This window comes from Musca autumnalis, unplaced genomic scaffold (genome assembly GCF_047663935.1).
Source record: "Musca autumnalis isolate F117 unplaced genomic scaffold, ASM4766393v1 scaffold_4, whole genome shotgun sequence".
Classification (NCBI taxonomy): Eukaryota; Metazoa; Arthropoda; class Insecta; order Diptera; family Muscidae; genus Musca; species Musca autumnalis.
In genome coordinates, this window is record NW_027411977.1 from 238606450 (window position 1) to 238621133 (window position 14684).

Here is a 14684-nt window from a genome sequence, read left to right on the forward strand (position 1 = left end):
CTATAGCACCTTTCTGAAAGAAAAGGGTGCTTCTATAGCACCTTTCTGAAAGAAAAGGGTGCTTCTATAGCACCTTTCTGAAAGAAAGGGTGCTTCTATAGCACCTTTCTGAAAGAAAGGGTGCTTCTATAGCACCTTTCTGAAAGAAAGGGTCCTTCTATAGCACCTTTCTGCACCTTTCTGAAAGAAAGTTTTCCTTCTATAGACCCTCTCTGAAAGAAATAGTGCTTCTATATACCCTTCCTGCCCTTTCTGAAAGAAATGGTGCTTCTGTAGAACCATTCTGAAAGAAAGGTCGCCTCGACGAGTTTCCGAACTAGATTTGCCTGTTAGCGTCACCGTACTGAGCAGGGTTGATCTACACCCTTTTATCCATCTGTATTCTCCCTCTATTATCCTAATATCATTTAAGGGGTGAACAAAAATTTGCCGATGATAAGATAGCCAAAGAAACACCCGTTACGACTTTAAAATATGTTTAAATTTGATTTTTCTTAACTTTCTTCGATTTTTATTTTTTAAGTTTTAACAAGACATGTACATGGGAATAATTATTATTAATGTATAACATTGGCTTTATATTTTACACAAAAAATTTTGATTTTTAACAAGAACACAACACACCATTTATGATTGATCCGATACATTCACAAGGCAAACAATAACAATGTAAAGCTCTGTACACAGAGAATAGATAATTTACAAAAATTTGTGCTGTTAACTTTTGAAGGTCACATGTTTTGTTATTGTAAAACTTTTAAGGCACCTGCTGATTATTTTGAGAAGTCAGCTGAATAATTAATACGCAATTATATGGAATACAAACGAAAATAAAAGTAAATAATAATATACTGATGGAATATTGTAAACCCTTTTAAGGGGCAGTAAATTTCACAAACAAAACAAAAAAGTAGTATTACTAAAACAAATAATCCAACGAAATAATAGATATGATTCCCAAAAGGGGAAATCTATCTTCGATTGTTTTTCTTTCCTCCTCTAGTAATAGGTGATGTCGATGGTGTCTTCGATGGGATTACCCCATTCCTTGGCAATAATCATGATTTCGTTCATGGATAGTTTAGGGCCAATCAAGGGGTTCATTTGAGTCATATAACAACACAGCCAGCTATAAGGGGGGACAGAGAAGATAGATAACAACTGATTAGAACCTTGAAATTGGCTATGGAAAATAAATATGCAACTTACAAAAGCCAACAAGTGGCAGCTGTCAACATAAGACAACATTGGGTAATGCTAAAGGTGGGTGTGGTAAAGAGGAAACAAACAATGGATTACAATCAATTGCAAATCTCTGTAACATAATTCATCTCGAATAATAACTCACCCCTTGTTTGGACCTCTGGCAAAGAATGGGCAAATAATACCAATAAAACCCCAAATGCAGGTAATGATGGTGGGTGCAACGTAGGCTTCAACCATTTTGTTGTTTGTTTTTAACTTTTAATTTTGCAAGCAACACAAAAAAATCGAAGAAAAATTAAAAATTACAAGCCAATCGACGGAAAAAACAACCGAACAAAATAAAGTTTTTTTCTGTCACAGGTCAGGTTGTCGTCGTTGTCACATGATTAAGTTTGTAGTGTTGCCAGATGTGAAAGAATAATAACTAAGTAGTGTGACTTGAATGGAAACGGAATTATGCACGTCAGTTGACAAAGATATGTTTCTTTGTGAATATAATAAAAAATATACCTTTTTAAGTAAATTATTAGGAAAAAATTAATGTTAATTCTTTTGATCATGATAATCACCTGTCAAGGGAAGACAAACAAATGGCTGCCACACATGCTTATGTACTTTCTGGTAAAATAACAAAGAACTGTCGAGTTCAATTTCGATTTCGACCTAATAAAAAGATTTCAGAATCACATTTGAATTAGGTCGAACTTGGTCTTTAGTCATTTACCAGATATGACTTAAGCAAGAATGTCATTCTTCTTATGTGTCGAGGCTTTTATTCGTATATCCTGTCAAAAGTTGTGACTGGGGCTCAATTCTGTTTCTATGAAAATGTGAAATGAAAATTTTTATAAAGGAAATAAATGTCAAATGAAAAAAAATGTAAGGACATTTTTCATTTTCATAGAACAAGAATCCAGTCCCTGCTCTCATATAAGTTCTGTTCATTTACATACCAGAATCTTCCAGAAAAGAGTACGCTTATGCCCGGTCCACACTAGAGACAAGTAAACAAAGAAATTTAAAAAAAAACCGCCGCCGCCGAACCGCCAAATTCAAAAATGGTTAAGTTTTAAGCCTAACACTATGTTCACATTTACGAAATCCACTCGATTTCATCTGTCAATTCCGTTGTGTATACGTCAAATTAAAACTCATCTGAAATCGATTGGATTTCATTTGACGTTTGAGCACTGGAATTGACAGTTGAAATCGAGTGGATTTCGTAAATGTAAACATGGTATAAACCTGGTGTCAATTCTGTTTCTATGAAAATGTGAAATGAAAACTTTTATAAAGGAAAAAGCAGTCAAATGAAAAAAAAATTATAAAGGAAATATTTTTCATTTCAAATTTTCATAGAACAAGAATTCAGGCCCTGGGCCGTTGTGTGCAACACATAGAGAAATAGAACAAGATAAGTTTTTGGGCATCAATGCCAAACGAAACATTTTACCTAAACATTGGATGTATTTACAGCTTAAAGGAACAGAACAATAAATTCGAATTTCTATTCTATATTCTATGAAACACAGGACTACTATGTAGGTTCATGCTTATTTGTCTGAAATATTTCCTTTAAAAGGTTTGATATTATCCGAAATTATAGTACGTTTAATTTCATGGCGTATATGTCAAATAATATCCCGGTTACACTCAACCGGGTTAACCCAGTGGGTTTGGGTTTCAAATGTCAATTTCATAGGGCACACGTCAAATAAATCCTCATGAAGTGGGTTAACCCGGCAAAAAAACTCTAGTGCAACCCTACTATAAATCAAGGCCTGCGTACATAAGCTGCCTTGCCTGCTTACCTTGCTTACTCCTGATAAATGAATGAAAAAGAAAAGGGCAACCCAGTTCGAAATTTCCTCGGCCTTCTTTATTCTTTTATTTTTATTATGTCAAAAATGCAGCAGGAAAGCAAGGCAATCAGACAGAGCAGCTTATGTACGCAGGCCTTCATAGTTTCAAGTCCACTTGATTTTATTTGACATACATGGTCTGTTCCTTTACTATTGAAAATGGTAAAACCGGCAAACGTAGCAAAAGTTGTAAACTGCTCTCATATGAATTGTATGGTATCTGAAGTAAAGGAACGCTTTTCGAATAAAAAGTGAAAAACTTGAAGATTCTTGCACGTAAAGGAACAGAACTACAGTATATTTAAACTATGCTATTTTGTTATCCAGTGGATTTATATTGTCAAATTCATTGCGTATACTTTAAATAAATTCTCATAAAGGGGGTTAACACGGGAAAAAGCTCTAAATTAAAGATTGCGTTAAGGCCGTGGCAGAATCAGCTCTTTTGCTAATGGGTACTTTACGAAATCCACTCGATTTCAACTGTCAATTCCATAGCTCAAACGTCAAATGAAATCTCATCTGGATTTCATTTGACGTTTAACCTATGGATTTGACAGTTGAAATCGAGTGGATTTCGTAAATGTAAACCAAGCATTTGCTTGCTTTCAAATGTCAAATTTATCTTGGCAATCTTGCCAATTGTGTTACGGCGACATTCAAGTCTCACCATTATTGGAATCCCATTAATAATATAAGCGAAAGTTAACAACTATGAAAATCTGTGTTGTTTATGTCAGCTGTCATTTCGAGGTGATAATGCAAATAATTACTATTCAGTGGGAAAGTGACAAGCAAAAATATTAACAAAAATCTCAAAAAACCGTAAAAATGGTTTTGGAAAGTACTATGATATGGTAAATATTTAATAAAAACATAAAGAAATAAATGCATGCTAAACAAATTCAGCAAAATAAATAAATTGTGTAGTTACAAAGATACAATTGACGACGTTTTCTTGTGCGAACATGTTTGTGTGTCCGTCTGTCCGTTTGCATGAATATTGCTGGGCATGAATTTGCAAATATGTACAAAAAAATGCATTCCGAGGAGATGGTTCATTAATTCTTTATATTTGTTTCTAGTTTTGATAACAGTGATTACCAGCGTAATGGTGATTACTCTCCAACACGTCTAAATGTCCAAAAGGATGGCATTAATCTTGTTTGCCTCACTAAAGTTCGTTCTAATCCAGAAAACAATGTTGGCCTTATGACAATCTCCAAGTAAGTAAAGTATAGTGAATTTCGAGAAATTTGAGTAGAATAATATTTGAAATATGTTTCTTGTAGCACCGTAGAAGTATTAGCCACGCTAACCAGTGATGTGGGACGTATTTTTTCCAAAATGCATTTGGTACAACCAAAGGGCGAAATAAATCTGTTGACTGGCATACGTATTGCTCATGTAAGTAAAGAAATGGGAAATATTGTCTGGAATTTCATATAAATCGAAGCCTTTTTATTTACAGCTAGTACTGAAACATCGCCAAGGAAAGAATCATAAAATGCGTATTGTTGTGTTTGTGGGATCACCAATTAAAAGCGAAGAAGGCGATTTGGTTAAATTGGCCAAACGTTTGAAAAAAGAAAAGGTCAATGTAGACATTGTTAGCTTTGGCGATCATGAAAGCAACAATGAAATCTTGCAAGCATTTATCAATACCCTAAATGGCAAAGACGGTACTAGCTCGCATTTGGTTTGTGTTCCTCGCGGTTCGGGATTGTCTGAAGCTTTATTGTCATCACCCATAATCCAAGGTGAAGATGGTATGGGTGGTGCTGGTTTGGGAGGAGCCGGTTTTGAATTTGGCGTTGATCCCAATGAAGATCCTGAATTGGCTTTGGCATTGCGTGTCTCCATGGAGGAACAAAGGCAACGTCAAGAAGAGGAACAACGACGTGCTGCTGGAGCCAGTGCTGAGGAGTCTTCTGGAGAAAAGTCTACATCAACCGCAACTACTGCTGCCACCACAGCTGCTGTTGATGAACCCAATTCCGAGGAGGCCATGTTGCAGCGTGCTTTGGCCATGTCAACTGAACAGGTATGTTTTTTGATACATTTAGTTAGAAAGGAAGTTATTGTTGATTTTTTTGCAGAGCGATGACAATTTGCCAGATTTTGCCAATATGACTGAAGAAGAACAGATTGCTTTTGCCATGCAAATGTCTATGCAGGATGCAGGTTAGTATGGACCTCAAACATTTTGTTCTTTATACAAACTACATGCTGTTTTATATTTCCAGCCGATGATACCGTTACCCAACAAGCCAAACGCCCCAAAACTGAAGAGAATGCCCCCATGGAAGTTGATGAAGACTATTCCGAAGTTATTGGCGATCCAGCTTTCCTACAAAGTGTTTTAGAAAATCTACCCGGTGTAGATCCTCAATCGGAAGCTGTACGTGATGCTGTCGGTTCATTAAGCAAGGACAAAGACAAGGATAAGAAGAATGATGGCAACTCAGACAAACAGTAAATTAAGTAATGTCAAAGGAGGTGTCATCATAAGCGTTCCCCTCGTTGGCATATAATGAATCATTTCTTATTATTAATCAATTAAAAATTCATTTATTTAATATTTTATACGTAATTCCTTTGCATTACAAAAAGAAAATCGAGATGTGTGGTCCAAAAAAATCTGATGAGAATTATTTTGCAGAGTAGCCACCGCCACTGAATACTAAATATAAAATATGCTTAAAAAATGCACTTTCGTATTAGAAATTTATTTTGGCTCCAGCCTATTGTGGAACGACAAAAGAAACGTAGTCGTGGCAGCGAGCTTTCTTCAGCTGCGATAGATGGGATATGTACGAGGACCGCATACATACGATAGTTTATCGCATCTTCGACTGCATCTGTGTGCATGCTATTCAAATCTGCTTAATAGGCTTGCTCTTCTGGGGATTATATTTTGTAACATTTAACATTGGAACCCTCTCTCTAGATCATGAAGATCACTCCTGACATTGCTTGGTGGGGGTCCTATCCACTATATGGTGATTAAGATGACTGTCACTGTAACCGAGCAAGTATTTCAACGAAACCATGGGACAAAATCGACTGTCTTTGCATATCATCGGCCTACACTGACTTTTGAGAAATATGGCTACCAATGACAAGACCCAAAAACTACTGGACAGGTTTTAAATAATCACTGAGAAAGGTACAGTGGTCCGACTCGCCCATTGTTCAATATGAAACCGTGGCTAACAGACTTCACGTAGATAATCATAGCTAACTTATGTTTAATGGGTCTATCTTGTATTGCCACTAAACTTGAGTTGCGTTGTCAGTTCGTCGGTGTCATGCTTAAGTGTTCCATACGCCATTTTTGACATTTTGAGATTAAGGTACCTTACAAGGTTTTGAACCATGCTCTTTCAGATCTTTTTGTCGGTTTTTCTCTATCTCTTATAGTTTCTGAGATATTCAGATGCCAGTATGTTCCATATCCGCTTTGTGACAAAAAAAGTCTTGTCGTTTTGTTCCATATCCATAAAGCCTGGCGTATGGAACAAAACAACTTTGAACTTTTTAGTTCCATATCTATGTCGTTTGGCGTATGGAACAAAAATAGACAAAAACGAATTGTTCCGCACCAAAAATGATGGCGTTTGGAACAAAAAATTGTCCATTTTTGCCAAGTTACGGAAAAGTGTGGCGTATGGAACAAATTGTTTTAAAGGACTTGGTTTAAAAACTGAAGAATAATAGTTTCTAAATCCAAATATTGTTGAACATTGTCGTTTAAACAATAAATCGTTTAAACAATAAATCCATAGTTTAAAGACAACATTTTGATGTAAGTCCACAAAAATATACGCAAAACGTCCATTCGACATGAAGCTAACCGACTACAAAAATGGTATTATAAGAAAATCGCGTTTAAATGTTCTATGTTACCTTAGAAATGCAAAATTTCAATCCGTTTTGTCCGATCGAAATTTTTACCTCAAAAAATAGTGATAAGTGGAGGCAATCCCTTAAATAAATGTTAAGGAAGCCTATAATAATGATCCTTATTGTATTTATATGAGAAAAATAAATGTTTCATTTAAAGTCCTGATTTTTAAACTCCACAGTAGCACTTCATATAAGGGAGGGGAACACGATTGATAAAAAGTGTTTTGGTTGAAATGTGACAAAACGTGTTCCATGTGACACAAACTGACAAAAACATGAAAAAAAGATTCCATGGAACAATTCAGCAACTTTTTGCAATTATAAAAATTTGCCATAAATTCTAGTCTATCACAGATATCTGACTAAAATAAACTACTGATATATTCTCTGAGTTTAGTTAAGTAGAACTGAGCCCTTAAAGTATTGGATTATTGCACCATTTTTATCCTGTATGGCCTTAAACATTAACTTGAGTTTTTCCCGAATCAGGCAAATGGCGTATGGAACACTTAAGCATGACACCGACGAGTTGTCTGCGCGACTGAGACGAAATGTCAACTCAACTGGGTGGTCGATAAACATCCCAGCAAAATAAATTGGAAGTAGTGCAATGTAGACTGCTTCTATCACGGCATGTTTTGATGCCGTTCAAACGGAGTCGTGAAAAAGGCACTCCAATCCTCACATTTTAACCGCATTTGGATGCAATCTAAAGAATCACATCCACTTGTCACATTTTAACAACATCCGGATGCAGTTCAACGGAGTCGTGAAAAAGGCACTCCAATTCCTCACAATTTAACAGCATCCGGATGCAGTCCAAACGGAGTCGTGAAAAAGGCACTCCGTTCGCTACATTTTATTAGCAGTTGTTAGAGATCCCTATATGTACATAAATCAGATTGTACATCTCTACAGGCAGCGGCTTTCATTTTCCAAAAAGAGATAAGCGTGTTAACTTGTCCAAACATTTGTTAATACAAACTAAATAATAATTAATATTTAAATAATATTTAATTTGTGAAGATTTTTCCGGCAACTCACCAGAAGAAAATTTCCGAATGGAGTGCTGTTGGAGTACGTGTCGAAATCTTAACTGGTGATGGGAAGACAACCCATTTAGCAAATGAAGCAAAAACAGTTCAGCTTGGAACAAATGCAAGCGGAGGAAACACGCATGTTTGCGATTGAATTCAATGGAGAATTTTCATCATTTGTGTTAATGTAATAAAGTTGTTAATATTTTTGTTTTGCACAAATAATAAATGCATTTTATTTGTTCTGGCATATTTTGTAATGGCTTGCACAATTTCCGCAGAATGCCTGTACCAAACACGTGCTTTGGACTGCCTCCTATTCTACCCCAAAGGGTTAGTTAAAATGCAATGCCAAAGGGTCAGTTAAAATGCAGTGCCAGAGGGTCAGTTAAAATGCAGTGCAAAAGGGTTAGTTAAAATGCAATGCCAAAGGGTCAGTTAAAATGCAGTGCCAAAGGGTTAGTTAAAATGCAGTGCTTTGGAGTGCATCTTTCAGTAGTCACGCTCTTGTAAAAATCATCAGTGAAAATGCATAATTTGATGCACATCCAGATCACTTGTACATATCATTTAACTGCATCTTTGGAGGCAAACATTTTGCTGGGATGTTATCGATCAGTGTTTTTTCAAACTTGTGACCTCTATTCGCAAAAAAAAAAAACATTTTAAAAATTATTGCGCTTTAGATAACTCTTGTGTATTCTGGACAATATTTTAATATTTTGGCTGAGTTTTCGAGCAAATTTGGAAAACAACCCAAGATTGGAATATAACCTGCCCATTGAATCTTCGGATCGTCAAGTTTTATTTGCTATCCCAAAAAATGATAAGTTCGGTGGAATTATTTTTTGATGATGAAGAAGAAAATGTACAGGACATTGCATTTATTAGAAGAAATTTGAGGGAGTACCCATGATTCCACAGTACCATAAACTGAACCTACTGGATTTGTCACCAAATTCATTTGCAAAAGATTTGCTGCTGTCACTTCTTGTGATGGACCACCACCAGTGGCGTTGCTTTAAAGTGAATCCAGACTCTCTGCCACTCTTCAAGTGTTCGTGTTGGAGGTCCATGGCTGTTTAAAATGTCCGAAATGGACCTCCACGCTTCATCCGCTGTGGCTTTGGTTTCAACAAAAACCCAAACTCCTCGGGCTAAGTTTGGATTTTCACTCAGTTTATCAATTAATATTTCGAACTGTTGCTTTGTCTTTATTTTCACCATATTGATACACAAAATTAATTAATGATGCAAAGAATGAATAATTGGTAACAAAATGTTTATTTTTCCTTCTATTTTACTTCTTGTTTCTTCAAAAATGTTCACTGCAACTGAAAATTTGTGGTTGCTGAAGAACAGCCGCTTCGTCAACTGAGATTCGCAACTTCAGTTGAGAGTTGCCATACGTGGATCAATTTTGACAACTGGCAACGCCACTCAACGATAATTGTTATCGATGATCGACCCCTAAATTTGATATTGGGGGATTGTTCGAAAGTGATTGATGTTTCAAGTATTTCGGTTATCTCAACCCACACAGATTTTATTCTTCCATAACATAATGTAGTCCCACTGATTTCTCATAAACCGTAGGAAGGCCAATTTTTAATCATGGAGAGGCTATTCAAAAGAGTCCCAAAATCTTTTTTTTTTTTTAATTTTGGTTATCATAATTTACACAGATTTCACATAACAGACTCATTCTACGTCTCATGACCCACCAACTTTTCAAAAACTTTCTGCCAAGGTTGCAAAAGGTAAACAATTCAAATTTCGTGCACTTCCTTTTTTGACTGGAAAGTACTTTTTATTTTCGGTTACCAATCAAAATATTCACTCCAACTTTACTATCTTAACACATATTTTTTAACTAAATAAAGCTTTTCATCAACTGCAAAGTGGGGGAATTTACTTCAAGCCACGGTATTCACGGATGTACAGTGGTGTGGAAGACAAACCTAAAAGAAGACAAAATGTGAATGTATTCAAACCACTATCAAAATTTATGTTATTATTTTTGAACTTTTTACGTCCCTAAATAGTTTCGGGAAATATTAAATGTACTTTGGAACACAACAACACCACCACCGACAATAACCTTTCCTAACATTAAAAAAAAAACTTCTATGGGTAGATGGGTTTTTAATACCCCGGTTACACTTAACCGAATTAACCCAGTGTGTTTTGGGTTTCAAATGTCAATTCCATAGCGCAAATGTCAAATAAATCCTCATAAAGTGGTTTAATCCGGCAAAAAGACACTAGAGCTTTTTGCCGGATTAATTCCGTGCTATGATCCCCCCATTGCATTGCACAATACCCTTCCTTACCTTATTCGTTTTCTTGTTGCGCACACAAACATATGACAAGACTCGCCAGAGCCTCATTAGCGATAACAGGGACCACCATGTGTGGGATGAGGTTGACTTGGAATGATGAGGCTTTATTTTGCGCATTCACATTCCCATATAGGTCCCGCCTAAACATTTGTTGTAACTTTGTTCACCATGACATTATTTGTTATTTGCATTTCTAATGTATGCTACACTTCAAATTATTTTTGTTTTACCTTTTTTTACAGTTGCTGGCAAATTTTTGCATATATTTTTTACAGTTTCTTAAATACTAAATAATAAAAATAATAAATAAATATGCACAAATGTTTGCCAATACATTAAAAAGGTATCAATTTAATACATTTTTATTAAATCCAAATTGTAGATATTATATATTATTAAAATTTGACAAATGTTGGTGAAGTTACTTTACTATATGTGTTAATTTTTGTAATTAATCTTCTTCATATGAAATATCTCTTTCCAACCAAAGTAATTTTTCAGACAAGTTTTTTTTTTTAATTTTAAAATTGCATCCTGTCTGGATTTCAGGTTTAAGAGATATTTCACTGGTACATTTTGTTTTAAAGGAACGCGCTTTCTAAATTGTCCGAATAACGTTTCTACAGTATAATGTGTAGCTAGTTTGCTTATAGCAATATTTTAAAATCTTTCCAAATCAAAAATAATTGATTGTAAGCATTGTTCGAAAATTACATTTCTCTTCCGCCAGATAATTGTACGTTGAATAAATTCTAAAGAGTTTCTTAAAATCGTTACTTTTTCCCCATGTTCATGTAGAAATTCATATTCAAGTAAACCTAAAAGAGGCATAATAATGTTTAAGCATTCTCTCATAGCATTAACCTCATCTCTATTGTCACCTGGTAGACATATTAATCGGGCAAAAACTTCATTATTAAACATAGTTTTCAATGCGTCAAAAGAAAATAGCTCAAAACAGTATGAGTCATTAGAGATTAAAGATTGTTGTACACTTGTATTGCGTTCTATATAGTTCCCATCTAATTTAATACCATTAAGGGTCATGGTTTTTTTTAATATGCATCGTGCAAAATTATATATGGCGTGATAAATATCATAGCCATGTCTTAATGTATACCCAGGAACAATTTCATACATATCCTTATCTATTCTTGTATGTGAGAGTAGACTATAATTTGTTGCATGACCATCAGACATGCACTTGTACAAGTTTATTCCAAGGTCATCTGTTATTTGAAAAATTTGGAGAAACATATTTTTTAAATCTGTTACAGACATCTTTTCTGTGTTTAGGAATAAGCCCAAAATCAATTGTTCTATTCCAATATCAAAAAGTGGTAAAGCAGAAAAAGACATGTTTTGTTTTTCTTTACTGTACAGCATTCGTCAAATGCTATTAAAAATATTTATTTTCATCCGGTATTTCGGATAGAATATTCCTATGAATAATTTTGGTTTCGTCGTCGAAGCCTACAGGTATTCTTGGGAAATTATTAACTAAATCATTCCCTGAAGGAATGGACCAATTATATGCAATTCTATTAAATTCATAACTGTGGAATGATTTAAGAACAGTTTCAATTTGCTCGTTCAGCATTCTTGGAATACGCAGCTTATTTTTTTGAGGATTTTCCTCATTAATAATATCATCCACAATAATATCTTGAGGATTTTCCTCAATAATAATATCATCCACATTAAAATGATTTTCTTCATAAATAACGCCATGAGTATTAACAACAACAATTTTGGAGATAATTTCCACATTCCGATTCTGAGGAATGTCATGCTCAACCTGAATATCAGGCAAAATATCGGGCAATGCATCATTCCACAATTTGTAGCCTTTGTTTGTTTTATAAAGGCCCTTAGAAAAATGCTCTGAGCATATGAACAAATACAGTTGAACCTCGATTAACCGTGAATCGATTATCCGGGAACCTCCATTATCCGTGATAGAAAAGAAATTTTGGACTTTTTTCAATTTCTTCTATTTTTCGCTATAAACTTCATTGCCCGGGAGTAAAAACACACTTTCCAATTAATCTGATTAAGCAAATAGAAGGCAAACAAACGAAAACTGGAAATTCTCCCGTATTACACAATTTGGGTATTTATGGTATCACAAAAACCATGGGACAAAGTCCATTTAGATGAATCCGATGATGATGATATTATGTATCCTTCTAAAATCAGGTGGATTACAGTAACGAATTTAACAAAAATTGCAGATTTTCATATTATTGTAAAAAATTATGTAATTTTTACTTAAAAAATATGAGCAAAAACTGCGTAAAAGCATTGCCTCCATTATCCGGGAAAATCGATTATCCGTAATGCCTCCGGTCCCGACCATTACGGATAATCGAGGTCCGACTGTATTTTGTATGACCCCGTCTTTGTGCGCTTTGTTTCCACATTGTGGTACGACACAAATTTTGGTCGGCATCTGAAATTAAGTAATTAATGGCCCATATTGGCCAGGTCATGATTCACAACAACAACAAGGACTATATGGCCATGATCCACCACAACAACAAGGCCCATATTGGCCAGGTCATGATTCACAACAACAAGGACAATATGGCCATGATCCACCACAACAACAAGGCCCATATTGGCCACAACAAGGCCAACAAACAAGCCATTACAAAAAAATAAGTGGACATGGTATAAACATCGCAATAATGTGGGACCAACAATATCGGCAGCTGCAGCGCATCAACAATTTGTCCCAACAACATCGGCAGCTGTAGCACAACAAGTTGTCCCAACAACATCATCGGCAGCTGCAGTACAACAACAAGTTTTTGTCCCAACAACAACAATATAATTTTATAATTTTTATAACTCATTACTCATTTACTTTATGATGAATATAATGAATTCCTTCTTTTTTAATATTTATTTAATGTAAATGTAAAAAAATGGATCTCAATTTAATTTTATAAGTTATAGTTATATAATATATAACTATATATAATACTATATATATGTTCTGAGACACACTTCACCTCTCACTTCAACCCTCAATGTTGATCAATGTTGCGAATTTCTAGGGGCTAAGAATCATTAGGGTGAAGTGTGTCTCAGAACATACCCGATATATTTACTTAAATGAATTTAATATTTATTTTTTAATTTTAATACAATCCAATAAATATATGTATATTCAATGACAAAATCTAAAAACACACACTTTTATTTAATTCAGTTAGACGGACAGACGGACGGACAAACATAGCCAGATTGGCATTCAGACAGACATTCATTTTGTTTGATATATATATCTGTTTGCGGTAAATATAAAAAGCATATTAAAACCCTGACTTTTTCTCAAAATTAATATTATCCGACCATCCCCTCCGGGAAGATCGTCATTACAGTTAAAATAGCAAAAATTTAAATTTGGGTTGAATTAGCTACTATTGGGATATCTCAGTTGTTTGACCACCTACGACAACCTACTTCACATTGTTGTAAAGGTGATACTTTCTACTTTTATTTGCTTTTGGTATACCCCTTATAGAAGCGGAGATAATCGCTTTGAAATATAACCTTTACTTTTTCTCAAAATAAGTTTTTTGTCCATTCCGACCCCTTGAATATTATCCGATCATCACAAAATCAATAGGCTTCTTCCCCTCCGGGACCTCCATCAACCCCCAAAATTTGGTGACGATACGATCAATATTGCTAACTGTAGCGCGACTACAAGGTTTAGATGGACAGACGGGCACACATAGCCAGATCCTGACATTACTTGGTGGGGGTCCTATCCACTATATGGTGATTAAGATGACTGTCACTGTAACCGAGCAAGTATTTCAACGAAATCATGGAACAAAATCGACTGTCTTTGCATTTCATCGGCCTACACTGACTTTTGAGAAATATGGCTACCAATGAATAGACCCAAAAACTACTAGACACGTTTTAAATAATCACTGAGAAAGGTGTAGTGGTCCGACTCGCCCACTGTTCAATGAAACGGTGACCAAAAATTTAAAATTGATATTGGGGGACTGTTCGAAAGTGTTCCCAATATCAATATTTCAAATATTTCATTTATCTCAACCCACATAGATTTTATTCTTCCATAACATAATGAAGTCCCACTGATTTCTCATAAACCGTAGGAAGGCCAATTTTTAATCATGGAGAGGCTATTCAAAAGAGTTCTCAAAATCTTTTTTTTTTAATTTTGGTTATAATTCACACAGATTTCACATAACAGTCTCATTCTTTGCCTCACGACTCACCCCTAACTTTTCAAGAACTTTCTGCCAATGTTGCAAAAGGTAAACAATTAAAATTTCGTGCAC

The 14684-nt window shown here is 35.0% G+C and overlaps 2 protein-coding genes across 2 annotated transcripts; one reads left to right on the top strand and one right to left on the bottom strand.

Annotated features, from left to right (window-relative positions):
* Window positions 1-483: 483 nt before the first annotated feature.
* VhaM9.7-b (Vacuolar H[+] ATPase M9.7 subunit b) lies at window positions 484-1617 on the bottom strand. The gene is made up of 3 exons (XM_073980992.1): window positions 1349-1617; window positions 1210-1257; window positions 484-1129 (listed from the first exon to the last, which is right to left on the bottom strand). Exons 1-3 carry the CDS (start codon window positions 1441-1443, stop codon window positions 1000-1002), a joined length of 273 nt encoding a protein of 90 aa, XP_073837093.1. The 5' UTR covers window positions 1444-1617; the 3' UTR covers window positions 484-999.
* A 2143-nt stretch (window positions 1618-3760) lies between these two features.
* Rpn10 (regulatory particle non-ATPase 10) lies at window positions 3761-5656 on the top strand. Its single transcript, XM_073987855.1, has 6 exons — window positions 3761-3925; window positions 4154-4294; window positions 4361-4475; window positions 4540-5112; window positions 5168-5252; window positions 5315-5656. The coding sequence occupies exons 1-6, from the start codon at window positions 3900-3902 to the stop codon at window positions 5545-5547; spliced, it is 1173 nt and encodes a 390-aa protein (XP_073843956.1). The 5' UTR covers window positions 3761-3899; the 3' UTR covers window positions 5548-5656.
* The last annotated feature ends 9028 nt before the right edge of the window (window positions 5657-14684 follow it).